At 49.0% G+C, this 12,445-nt stretch overlaps 1 protein-coding gene across 3 annotated transcripts in view; it reads right to left on the reverse strand.

Annotated features, from left to right (window-relative positions):
• Positions 1-12,445, reverse strand: part of BCKDHA (branched chain keto acid dehydrogenase E1, alpha polypeptide) — a 35,525-nt gene that overhangs the window by 17,506 nt on the left and 5,574 nt on the right. For all 3 annotated transcript variants that reach the window (XM_023508254.1, XM_012812941.2, XM_003802077.3), the window contains exons 2-3: positions 5,469-5,651; positions 5,276-5,362 (exon numbers count right to left, since the gene is read on the reverse strand). In XM_023508254.1, the coding sequence (XP_023364022.1) occupies positions 5,276-5,362; positions 5,469-5,651 (270 nt within the window). The remainder of the gene's footprint in view (positions 1-5,275; positions 5,363-5,468; positions 5,652-12,445) is intronic.

Raw genomic sequence — 12,445 nt, forward strand, 5'->3', positions numbered from 1 at the left:
TTTAGCTAGATATTGGGACATAGTGGTTATGGGACATAGTTTTAGCTAGATATTGGGACATAGTGGCTATGAGACATAGTTTTAGCTAGATATTTCAGTGGAAGTCTGTTTTTGCTTTCTAGATAAAAGGGACCACAGCCCTGCCCCAACCCCCTTCTTCCCACCTCACACTAAGCCATGAAGCCTGGAGCTGTAGCAGACCTCCTGTGTACATGAAGCAACAAGCACAGGACAAAAGCCAACTTGCCAACAAGAGTGAAGCAGAGAGGAGGGGTCTGGGTCCTGGATGGTGCTGCTGAGCAGCTGACTGGACTCTAAAGAAACACCTCAAGATGGAGGGAATGCAGAGAGAAAGTGATGGGGTGGGGGGAAAAGGATGAGACACAGGTTTCCAGTGTGGGCAAACGGGTAGATTACCGGTTCTCAACCTGTGGGTCATGACCCACAGGAACTATATTAAAGGACTGTGGCATTAGGAAGGTTGAGAACCACTGGGGTAGATGATCATGCCCTTCACTGAGAAAGGGACTAGGGGAAGAAAAGAAGCAAGTCTGGGATGAAGATGCCAAGATCAAGTCCAGACAGGCTGTTTGCTGTGAAACATCCAGGGCAAGAAGCCATCTAGGCCTCTGACCAACAGTCTGGCTGGAGATCTGAGGAATCCCTAGCATCCAGACAGAAGTGAGGTCACCTAGAAAGATGCACAAAGTGAAACAAAGTGAGCCTGGACAGCACTCTGAGGGACACCCTGTGGCCAGTTCTCCTTGGGGCTCAGCAGTGTCCTCCTCCATGTGTTTTGAATTGGGCCTGGTTTTGAATTGCTGTGGGGAAACTGATGAATATGTGTTTTCTTCTAAGTGGGGAGCCAATTAAAAGCTAATTGACCTTCCAGTGCCAAGTGAGTGGGTGGTTGCTGGGTGAGAGGGCCTGGTAGAGCTGTTAAGGTTAGCGTGGGGAAGAGCCTGAGACTGGCCTCCTAAGGAAATAGGACTTGGGCTAGCAGCAGAGGCTGGTTGCCTACCCAGTATTCTACCCTCTTCCTCCTGGTAATGGGCTTCTCATCCTCTCCATGCTGCAACTACCTGGACTAAGATTAGATTTCTCATCGCCCTTGCAGCTGAGAGTGACCAGCGAAATGTAAAGACATTGGGCGGAACTATTTGGAAAGTTGTATAAAAGTGCGGATGGGATATACCATGGCTGACCTTCCACTTTCCTTCTACTTCCTGCCTGGAGTAACATGTGATAAAGGGAGCTCCAGTAGCCATTTGGACCAGGAGGGAACCTCAGAGAAAGTAGAAGCCAATGCTTTGGACACCACATCTGACATCAGGGTGCCACAGACCAGGCCCAGACCACCTGTTTCCAGATCTATTTTATCTAAGAGAAAAAACTACTAATCTGCTTAAGCTCTTGCCTTTGTTTTTATCTGTAACAGTTTTATTATTTTTTGAGTGGGAAGAAGATCTGTTACTTAACACTAAATCATCTTTTTTTATTTTTGAGACAGAGTCTCACTATGTCACTCTCAGCAGACTTCACACTCTTGGGCTTAAGCAATTCTTTTGCCTCAGCCTCCCAAGTCCAAGTAGCTAGGACTACAGGCAACTGCCACAATGCCCGGCTATTTTTTTATTGCAGTTGTCATTGTTATTTAGCTGACCTGGGCAAGGTTCAAAGCCACCACCCTCTATGCATGTGGTTGGCACCATAACCACTGTGCTACAGGCGCAGAGCTTTTTTTTTTTTTTTTTAATTGAGACAGAGTTTTACTTTGTCACCCTCAGTAGAGTGCCATGGCGTCATAGCTTACAGCAACCTCAAACTCTTGGGCTCAAGCGATTCTCTTGCCTCAGCCTCCCTAGTAGCTGGGACTATAGGCTGCACAGACAGGGGGGCTTTGGAATCGGAATCCACCACAATGCCCAGCTAACTTAACAGCTAAATAATCTTAACAAATACGGTTTGAGCCATGATGGATGAACTGATCTTATCGAGAGCTTTTGATGTCACTCAATAGGCAAGTAACTTTACATGCTGGGTCTCAGAGAAACTCTACCCCTATTATACAGGTTGGGTTCTAGTATTAACCTTCTTTTTTTTTTTTAGAGACAGAGTCTCACTTTGTCACCCTCAGTAGAGTGCCATGGCATCACAGCTCACAGCAAACTCCAGCTCTTGAGCTTAAGTGATTCTCTTGCCTCAGCCTCCAAGAGTAGCTGGGACTACAGGCACATGCCACAATGCCCAGCTATTTTGTTGCAGTTGGGCCAGGGTCAGGTTTGAACCCACCACCCTCGGTATATGGAGCCAGTGCCCTACTCACTGAGCCACAGGTGCTGCCTGCCTTTTTTTTTTTTTTTTGAGACAGAGTCTCACTGTTACCCTGGGTAGGGCATTATAGCTCACAGCAACCTCAAACTCTTGGGCTCAAGCAATCCTCCTGCCTCAGCCTCCCAAGTAGCTAGGACCTGCTACAATGCCCAGCTAGTTTTCTATTTTTTGTAGAGACAAGGTGTCACTCTTGCTTTTAGCCCTATATTTTAATACAGTGAGGACACTAAGACAAAGACAAGGAAAACTGCCTGCCCAAAGTCATAGCTGCAACTGAAGCCAAGTCCATCAGATTCCAAAGCTCCCTGTCTGTGCAGCCCATGCAGGCATAGGAAGGAGCCTTCGCATGCAGGAGTGGCATGGCCTGGCACTAAGGCTCTGGAGAGGGGAGCAGAGAATACCACGCCACAGTGGAAGAGGGAGACAGAGTGGTCACGAAAGACCAGACCGGATCCTTTGGACAATGGGATCCTAGCAAGATTTGTGGGCAGGGTGGAGATAATATCCTAACTTGCAGAAACTATATATAGGGTTCCTGAGAGTCACCTGCCCACCCAAATCTGCTCAGTGTCCACAGCAGGATCATCTCGGGACTTTACACAAATGCAGGCTCCCAAGGCCAGCCCTCTTCTGACTGAGAGCAGGCATGGCAGACATCTGAGGGCTTTCCCACCCAAAAAGCTTCCCCCTTATCTGATAGGATCCCCCTGCTCCTGCTCTCCATTTCTGCAGCCTAGGAGGGATGGGGTCTACTCCTCTACGCTAGTGATTCCTGGGGCTGAGCACATGGCTGCAGTCTAGCTAGTCACAGTGATCAGCTCAGGACAGAGTCTATGACCAAACCTTGACCAATGCTAGAATATTAGGGACCATTCTCTTTTCAATGTGAAATGGAAATGATAATAATTGCAAGGTTGGTAAGGTCATCACAAGTAATAATAACTAATATCAGGCTCAGCACCCATAGCTCAGCAGCTAGGGCACCAGCGACATACACTGGGGCTGGTAGGTTCAAACCCGGCCTAGGCCTACTAAACAACAATGACAACTACAACAAAAAAATAGCCCAGCACTGTCGTGGGCACCTGTAGTACCAGCTACTTGAGAGGATGAGGCAAGAGAATCGCTTAAGCCCAAGGTTTTTGGGGGGTTTGTTTTGTTTTGTTTTTTGCAATAGCGTCTCAGTATGTTGCCCTCAGTAGAGTGCTGTGGCATCATAGCTCACAGCAACCTCAAACTCTTGGGTTTAAGCGATTCTCTTGCCTCAGCCTCCCAAGTAGCTGGGGCTACAGGTGCCCGCCATAACACCCAGCTATTTTTTATTTTTTGGGTTGTAGTGTCATTATTGTTTGACAGGTCTGGGCTGGGTTCAAACCTACCAGCTCCAGTGCATATGGCTGGTGCCCTAACTTCTGAGCTACAAGCGCCAAGCCAAGCCCAAAGGTTTGAGGCTGGAAGCTGTGTCGCCAGGGAACTCTACCTATAGTGATATAGTGAGACTCTATCTCAAAAAATAATAATAATAAAAAATAATAACAATAGTTAATATCAGCCCAGCGCAGTGGCTCACACCTGTAATCCTAGCACTCTGGGAGGCCAAAGCAGGTGGATCATCTGAGCTTAGGAGTTTGAGACCAGCCTGAGCAAGAGTAAGATATCATGGGCTGTGCCTGTGGCTCAATCAGTAGGGCCTCGGCCTCATGTAGTGAGGGTGGCAGGTTCGAACCCCAGCCAAACCAAAACAATAACAACAAAAATAGCTGGGCATTGTGGCAGGCACCTATAGTCCCAGTTGCTTGGGAGGCTGAGGCAAGTTTGAGGTTGCTGTGAGCTGTGATGCCACAGGACTCTACCAACGGCAATAAAATGAGACTCTGTCTCTTAAAAAAGAAAGAAAGAAAGAAAGACCTCATCTCTACTAAAAATAGAAAAACTAGCCAGCCATTGTGGCAGACACCTATAGTCCCAGCTACTCAGGAAGCCGAGGCAAGAAGATGGCTTGAGCCCAAGAGTTTGAGGTTACTGTAAGCTATGACTCCAGGACATTCTACCCAGGGCAATAGAGTGAGACTCTATCTCAAAAAAATTTTTTTAAAAAGCTAATATTTACTGACTGCCGGCTAAAGGCCAGTTTACTGTTCCCAAGGTCATCATATATGCCACTATCATCTTCATGGCAGCCTTAAGAGGTAAGTGCAGACAAGAAAACTGAAGCACTGAGAGGTTAAGTAACTTTCTCAGGGCCACAGAGCAGGAAATAAGCACAACTAGGACTTTGACCTTACAGACTTGCTTCAGCACCGCCTACAGCCTGAACCCTTTCTCTTTGCCACCTCTGCACAAGCCAGGAGCTGCTAGAGACCACTGCCACTTGCAAAGGAAGAAAGCCAAGGCAGAAGAGAATAGAAAAGATAAAGGAGAAAAAAGGTCTGATACCTTCTGATAACTACAGCCCCTGGATCTAACTATGTCTGAAAACAAGCTCCTGGATGTGCAGTTATTTGAGTCAGTAAATTCTTCCTTTATTGACATTGGTTTGACTGGATCTTTGTCCCTGGCACTAAGACTTCTGAAGATCGCAACACATTTGATGTGGGCCTAGGGTGTCTCTGGGGCACTACAGGAAGTACTGCAGGTCCACCCTGTTTCTCAGGACCATGAGCTCCTAAGAAGGGAGATGAGGCCTCCTCCCTGCCTTCTCCCAGCACAGGTAAGCCGCCAATGGGGTACACAGGAGATATCTGCAGTGATCAGGCCCATCCTTCTGCCCTTGGGCAGGACCCCTCCCACACTCATCCTCCGCAGCCCCAAGTGAACCCCAAGAATTCTCAGGATCCCCAGAGAAGGATATCTCCTCCTCGGGAGCTGTTCTTTGGCCCAATCACAGGTAGGGGACCTGAGGTAATCCTCAACATCCCTCCCCAAGCCTGTCCCCACACACCTGCCGCTGAGACTCATACAGGATGCGGTCCATGGTGTTGAGAAGCGTCATGCTCTTGTACAACTTCAGGACCTTCTCTTGGGGTAGCTACAGATGGAGGCATAGACAGATGTGGGGCAGTTGGGACCAGAGAGGAGACAGGCCAGAGGCCTGGGCACGAGGGGCACGGGAAAGGGGGGAGGCAGCCTCTCACATGGGGATCCTCGCTGGAGTTGATGATCTGACCCTGCCGGTCCATGACGCGGTAGATGGGGATTCCAGAGATGACATTGGGCTGGATGAATTCAAGCTTGTCTATAAACTCTGCTGAGGCCCCTGGGAACTGTGGCTTGTCATCCAGAGATGAGAACTGCTGCTGTTGCTGCCTGTGGGGATACTGGGGAGAGAGGGCAGAGGAGATAGCCATGTCAGGAATAGACTGAGGTTCCTGGTGGCTCAATCCTGGCAACAGGCAGGACAACATGGTGCTTAAGCCTCTGGGGCCTGATTCACAGGGTCTGAACACCAGCTCCACGTTTTCCCATTGTGACAACTTCGGCTAACTACTAAATTTCCTTTTTTTTTGCAGTTTTGGCTAGGGCCAGGCTTGAACCTGCCACGCCAAATATATGGAATATATGGGGACAGTGCTGTACTTCTTGAGCCACAAGCACCACCCCTTTTTTCCTGACAGAGTCTCACTATGTCGCCCTTGGTAGAGTGCCGGAGCAACCTCAAACTCTAGGGTTAAGCGATTCTCTTGCCTCAGCCTCCCAAGTAGCCAGGACTATAGGCGCCCACCATAATGCCCCGCTATCTTTTGTTGCAGTTGTCATTGTTGTTTAGCTGGCCCAGGTCGGGTTCAAACCTGCCACCATCAGTGTATGTGGCTGTACTTGGCTGGCGCTGTAACCACTGTGCTACAGGTACCGAGCCCCAACTATTTTTTAGTTGTTGTCATTGTTTTAGTTGGCCCAGGCCGGGTTCAAACCCACCATTCTCGGTATATGTGGTCGGCGCCCTACCCACTGAGCTACAGGCATAGCCCTAATTACTAAATTTCTGTATTTCAGTTTTCTCATCTGAAAAATTGGGATGAAAACAATAACAACTATTCCCAGGCTGTTGTAAGACGAAATGATTCAAGAAAGTGGCAGGCAGCTGGAGAACTATTATTATTATTATTACATTAGCCCAAACTCTCCATCCTGACATTCAAGGCCCTTTTATCTATCTTTCTCTCTCTCTCTCTCCACCCCCTCCATCCCGGGCACACCCTCTCCCACCGCCCAGTGGCCTCTAGGCAGCCAGGTGGGCCCTTGCCAAGCCCTATACTACATACCAGGGAGGTTACCCAGAATAAAGCTAAGTCTTTAAGCTCTCAAAAGTCAGAATGCCTGAGTTCAAATTCCTTACTGGGGCACATGGCAAAGTGACTTCCCTTCTTCATGTGTTCTTTTTTTTTTTTTATCCAGGGCTGGGTTTGAACCCGCCACCTCCAGCATATGGGACCAGCACTCTACTCCTTTGAGCCACAGGCGCCTCCCCAGTATGTTCTCTTCCTGGTCTATAAAACAGAGCGTATCTCATGGAAATATTGTAAAGTTATAAATATATTAAGTTAGCAAGAGCATGCATATAAAATGTTCAGCAGAGTTGGCCATGATCATCTCTACCACCCATCTCTGGCCTCACCCCGTGAGGTTAGGTAGCCTTGACCTAACCTGAGTAGAAAGTCTCCCCCCACCCCCCACCCGCCTGGCGCTCAATGCCTGTAGCTCAAGCAGCTAAGGCACTAGCCACATACACCTAAGTTGGCAGGTTCAAATCCAGCCCAGACCCGCCAAACAACAATGACGGCTGCAACCAAAAACCAGCCAGGCGTTAAGGTAGGCACCTATAATCCCAGCTACTTGGGAGGCAAAGGCAGAAGAATCGCTTGAGCCTAGGAGTTGGAGGTTGCTGTGAGCTGTGATGCCACAGTACTTTACCCAGGGTGACAGCTTAAGGCTCTGTCTCAACAAAAAAAAAAAAAAAGAAAGCCTCTTCCCCCAACACCTGGCAAACTGCTGCACACCCTTCAGTGCTTTCTCTAGCCCTGTCCCAGCTCCCCCTGCAAGCCTAGACTAACTCACTCAACAAATATTTGAGCACCTGCCTTGTTCCAAGCCCTGCGCTGGGTTCTGAGAACCTAAGACCTCTGTCCTTGCTGCCTGGCAGGGAACACTGATGCTGAACAAGAAACAATGAAAGTGATTCATGTCATCCTGTAATAGCGGGGAAAGGGGGAAAGGCTTTTTTGGGGAAGTGATATTAGAATTGAGACGTGAGGGATCAGCAGAGTTGGGGAAACAGCATTCTAGGCAAGGGTAACAGAACATGCAACAGAGAGGGAGTGAGGAATGGGACAAGGAGTTCAGAGTGCTGGAGGAATCCTATGAGACGAGGACACTGCCTCAATGGCTAGAAAAGCCCAGGAGACCTGAGAGAAGCCTAAATGCTCAACAGGATGTGGGGCATTTAGAATTGGGTCAGACTAGCTCAAGCATTGTACCAGCAGAGTTGGCTATGATCATCTCCACCACCCATCTCTGTCCTCACCCCGTGAGGTTAGGGTAGCCAGCGCCCCTTTACAAAGCACTCACTGTGCACCTGGCTGAGTTCTGCACGCACAGCCTCACTGACTATTGCTACTGTCCTTGAGCAGAGGAGGAAGCCAGGGCTTGGGGAGGTGGTAAAATAACCTGCACCAGGCTACACCCACACCCACGTACAAATTATGTCAGAACTGGCCTTCAAACCTGGACAGGGCTGAGATTCAGACCCCAAAACCCATGCTCCCTACCCCAACTGCCATTGCTTGCCTGGTTTTCACACATTTGTGTCTTTTCTTCCCAACACACCCTGGATTTTTCTTAGATAAGTAACTGTGGTTTTACTTCCAACAGAAGCTAAAGAAGGGTAAGGTTTGCCACCAGTTAGATTTCATATGTGGGTGCTGAAGTGAGTCCCCTCTCCCTTCCTTCAACTGTAGTGAACAAGCTGCCCAAGGTTCCAATGTGGTGGCCTGTCATGTGTGTGCATTTATCTGTGTTTGTGGGTGTAAGGAAATCAGGTTTAGGGCTGACAACATCTCCCCTTGCAAAAAAGAAGCTGCTGTGCTTCTCCCTTCTGAACACTCAGCACAGCTGGATCCTTACATCCATCTAGAACATTCCTTCATCTTGTGTCTGTCTCCCACTTCCCCCTGAAGTTCTAGGAGGGTAGGGAAAGCATCCAGGTCAGCTCACATAGTGAACGCACATATGAATGAGTGGTTAAATTCACTGGCTCTAGAGTCAAACTGACCTGGGTTCCAGTATCTTAGTTCCCTGTGTGGCTCTCTACAAAACACTTTGTCTCTCTGAATTTCCTCATCTATAAAAGGCTGCAGAAAGCTGTGTGAAAAGTTCCTAAGACAATGCACACAGACCTGGGACATATTTTATGCTCAAAAATTGGTAGAAGGGGCCAGGCATGGTGGCTCGCATCTGCAGTTCAAGAAATTTGAGAGGCTAAGACAGGAGAAATACTTGGGGCCAGGAGTTGAAGAGCAGCCTAGGCAAAAGTGAGACCTTATCTGTATAAAAAATAGAACAATTAGCCATGTATCACAGTGTATGCCTGTAATACCAGCTACTCGGAAAGCTGAGGCCAGAGAATTGGTTGAGCCCAAGGAGTTCGAGGTTGCAGAGAGTTGTGAAAACATCACTGCACTCTAGCTAGGGCAACAGAGCAAGACTCTATCTCAAAAAATAATAATAATAATTGGTAGACGGGAGGAAAACTCTAGGAAGGTTAGGAAGTGGGTAAAAGGTATATGACTGGTCCTTTGGAAGAAAGTGGGAAAAAGAATAGGAGAGAGTTGACTGCACCTTAAACTGGATTCTAAAACTAAACCTCAGCCCCAGGAGACACTCCAGAGAGGGAAACGAAGCCAGGGGAGATGATGTGGCAATACACCAACTGAGCAGGACTGAAGGCTGAAGCAGCAGCACAGCACTGAGAGAAGGCGTCGGGAGCCAGTGTGGGCAGCACGGGTCAGCAGAGGGCTATCTGCCTCTGAAGGCAGGAACTAACAGCAGGCACCCAGGTGGGCTCCCTATATGGGAACTGGGCCTGACCAGTGCCTTCCTCCCTTTCCTGGGTCTGCGGAGATGACTGCAGTCCCTACACCCAGGGTTACTGCAATGACTGAATAAGCACAGGGCTCAGCCTGGTCCTGAGGAAATGCTCCATTCTGGGAGAAAGGGGTCAAATGCCGGCAGAGGAAGGATATGACCCCACCCATTTTTTTTGGTTTTTGGTAGGGAGTAGGGATTGTTCTGGTGGTCTGTGATTTATAATGGCAGAGATAGCACAGATCACACAAAGTCTTCCAGCCACATCCTCTCCCACCACATAGGAAAGCACCATCTGCCTGCTCTGGATGGTCTAATCTGCCCACCAGGTCCCAGGGTGGCCCCTGTGGGGCCAATCCCTAAGGCACTGTGGTTGAAGGCAACGACTCCAAGCAGACACCACCTCCGGACTGTGTAGCTCAAACTCCCTACTGTGTTCACAAAGAGTGATATGAGTACTTATCTCACGACCAAACTGAGCTGATGTGTACAGATCACTTAACCCACTGCCTGGCATATAATGAACGCTTCATAAATACAAACTGAGAAGTCTGAAGACAAACGCTGAACACACACCTTACAACCAAGAGGGTGATCTCAGCAGATGGTATAGTGGTTAACCACAGGGCAGGCAGGATGAGGAGCTCTAGAACTAAACTGCTGGCGTTCCAATCCTGGTTCTGTCCTTTTCCAGCCATGCAGTGTTGGATAGGAGCCAGTCTCCCTGAACTGTGTTCCCTCATGGACATAATATCTGCCTCACGGGACTGTGGGGAGGCGGGTAAAGCAGCTCCAGTGGCTCTCGAAGGAACATTTCCCTAGCTAGGATCAGATGGAACCTCTGGAAAAGAGTCCTGGAGAAGGAGGGGTTGAGCCAAGGCCTGCTGGACAGGCCAGGGTGAGAAGGAAAAGGCTTCTGGTTAGAACATTTCAGTCCCAGGGAGCAACAAAGGCTCTGAGGCAAGAGAACAGAGGCTAGCATCCTGGAACCCTGAAGACCAGCACAGCCAGGCAGTAAACAACAAGAATAACCACAAGCCTAGGTGCTGCTCAAAGCTCTTTATGCCTGTGCTCATTGAACCTGTACAGCATCCAGGTAAGGCAGACATGACATCACACATCCATCAGAGACAGGTGGTATCTGAGGTGCAGAGAAGTTAAGCGACTTGTCCAAAGCTACAGAGATCCTGAACAGCCATGCCAGTGTGTACAGCCTAACAGCCTGAATAGCACTGCCTGGAGAGGCTGAAGGAAAGGTCAGATCCAGAGACTGGAAGGCTTGTGGCTGGTGCCAGTTAACCCTGAGACTTCTCTATCTAGGACAGTGAAGGCCACTCAATCCTACTCTCTCCTGGCCTCTGAGGCACTCACCCTCAAAAAAACCAAAGAGGGCAGTGCCTGTGGCTCAGTGGGAGGGGCACTGGCCCCATATACCAAGGGTGGTGGGTTCGAATCCCGCCCGGCCAATCTGCAACAAAAAAATGGCTGAGCATTGTGGTGAGTGCCTGTGGTCCCAGCTACTGGGGAGGCTGAGGCAGGAGAACCGCCTAAGCCCAGGAGTTGGAGGTTGCTGTGAGCTGTGATGCCACAGCGCTCTACCAAGGGTGATAAAGTGAGACTCTGTCTCTTAAAAAAATAAAAATAAAAAGCAAAGAGCTGAGCCTCCTCTGCCCAGGATATCTGGCTAGGAGGGGCTTTAGCCACATTAGGCTCTCCCAAGCATTGAAAGTGTAAAGCCCCAAGGGAGAGTCTTTCCCTGACTAGATTTACTGTCCCTAGTTTACAGAAACTCTCATTTCTTGGGCCCTTACTGAGTGCTCAACATAAGTTGTAAGTGCTTCGTAACAACCACTCTCTTGGCCAGGCACGGAGGTTTACATCTACTGATGCTTTCTGATGCTTTCTGATGCTTTGGAAGGCAGGAGTTTTGCTTGAGGCCAGGAGTTCAATACCAGCCTTGGCAACACAGTGACACTTTTGACTCTTATAAATAATATAAAACATACCTGGGTGTGGTGGTACACACCTGTAGTCCTACCTATTTGGGAGGCTGAAGCAAGAGGATGGCTTGAGGCCAGGAGTTTGAGGCTGCAGTGAGCTATGATCCCACCACAACATGGGCCAAAAAGGTACCTTTCTTTTTTTTTTAAAGACAGAGTCTCTAGCTGTCGCCCTGAGTAGAGTGCTGTGGCATCGCAGTTTACAGCAACCTGAAATTCTTGGGCTTAAGCAATTCTCTTGCCTTAGCCTTCCAAGTAGCTGGGACTACAGGCGCCCACCACAAAGCCCAGCTATTTTTTGGTTGTAGTTGTCACTGTTGTTTGGCAGGCCCGGGCCGGGTTCAAACCCGCCAGCTCTGGTGTGTGTGGCTGGCACCCTAGCTGCTGAGCTACAGGCACCAAGCCAGGTACCACTTTCTTTAATCCTCACCACAGCTTTCTAAAAGAGGTACAGTTACTATCTCTGTTTTAAAGATCAAGACCTGCTTGGGCGGCACCTGTGGCTCAATAAGTAGGGCGCCGGCCCCATATCCTCAGGGTATTGGGTTCGAACCCGGTGCAGGCCAAACTGCAACAAAAAAATAGCCGGGCGTTGTGACAGGCGCCTGTAGTCCCAGCTGCTCAGGAGGCTGAGGCAACAGAATTAGCTAAGCCCAAGAGCTGGAGGTTGCTATGAGCTGTGACGCCACAGCACCCTACTGAGGGCAACAAAGTGAGACTCTGCCTCTAAAAAAAAAAAAAGATCAAGACCTGCTGTTTCTGGTCCAGAAGCTTCTCCAAGGAAGCAGCATATAAGCCATCCTCTGAAGGCTTCATGCCTACAAAGGCCGCCAAGTGAGAGCAGGCACATTCAAGGAAGAAAAAGATGCTGACAAGGGCTGAAGCACAGACAAGAAGAGGCAAATTGAGGGCCGAGGCCAGCTCAGCCCAACCTAAATTCCAACCAGCCTCAACAGTCCAGGCACAACCTGGTGATACGCACCAGTAACTGGACTAAGAACGTTGCAAGACTTAAAATTTTTTTTTTTTTT

The sequence above is a fragment of the Otolemur garnettii genome, unplaced genomic scaffold, assembly GCF_000181295.1.
Source record: "Otolemur garnettii isolate 467f Iridium unplaced genomic scaffold, OtoGar3 scaffold00233, whole genome shotgun sequence".
NCBI lineage: Eukaryota > Metazoa > Chordata > Mammalia > Primates > Galagidae > Otolemur > Otolemur garnettii.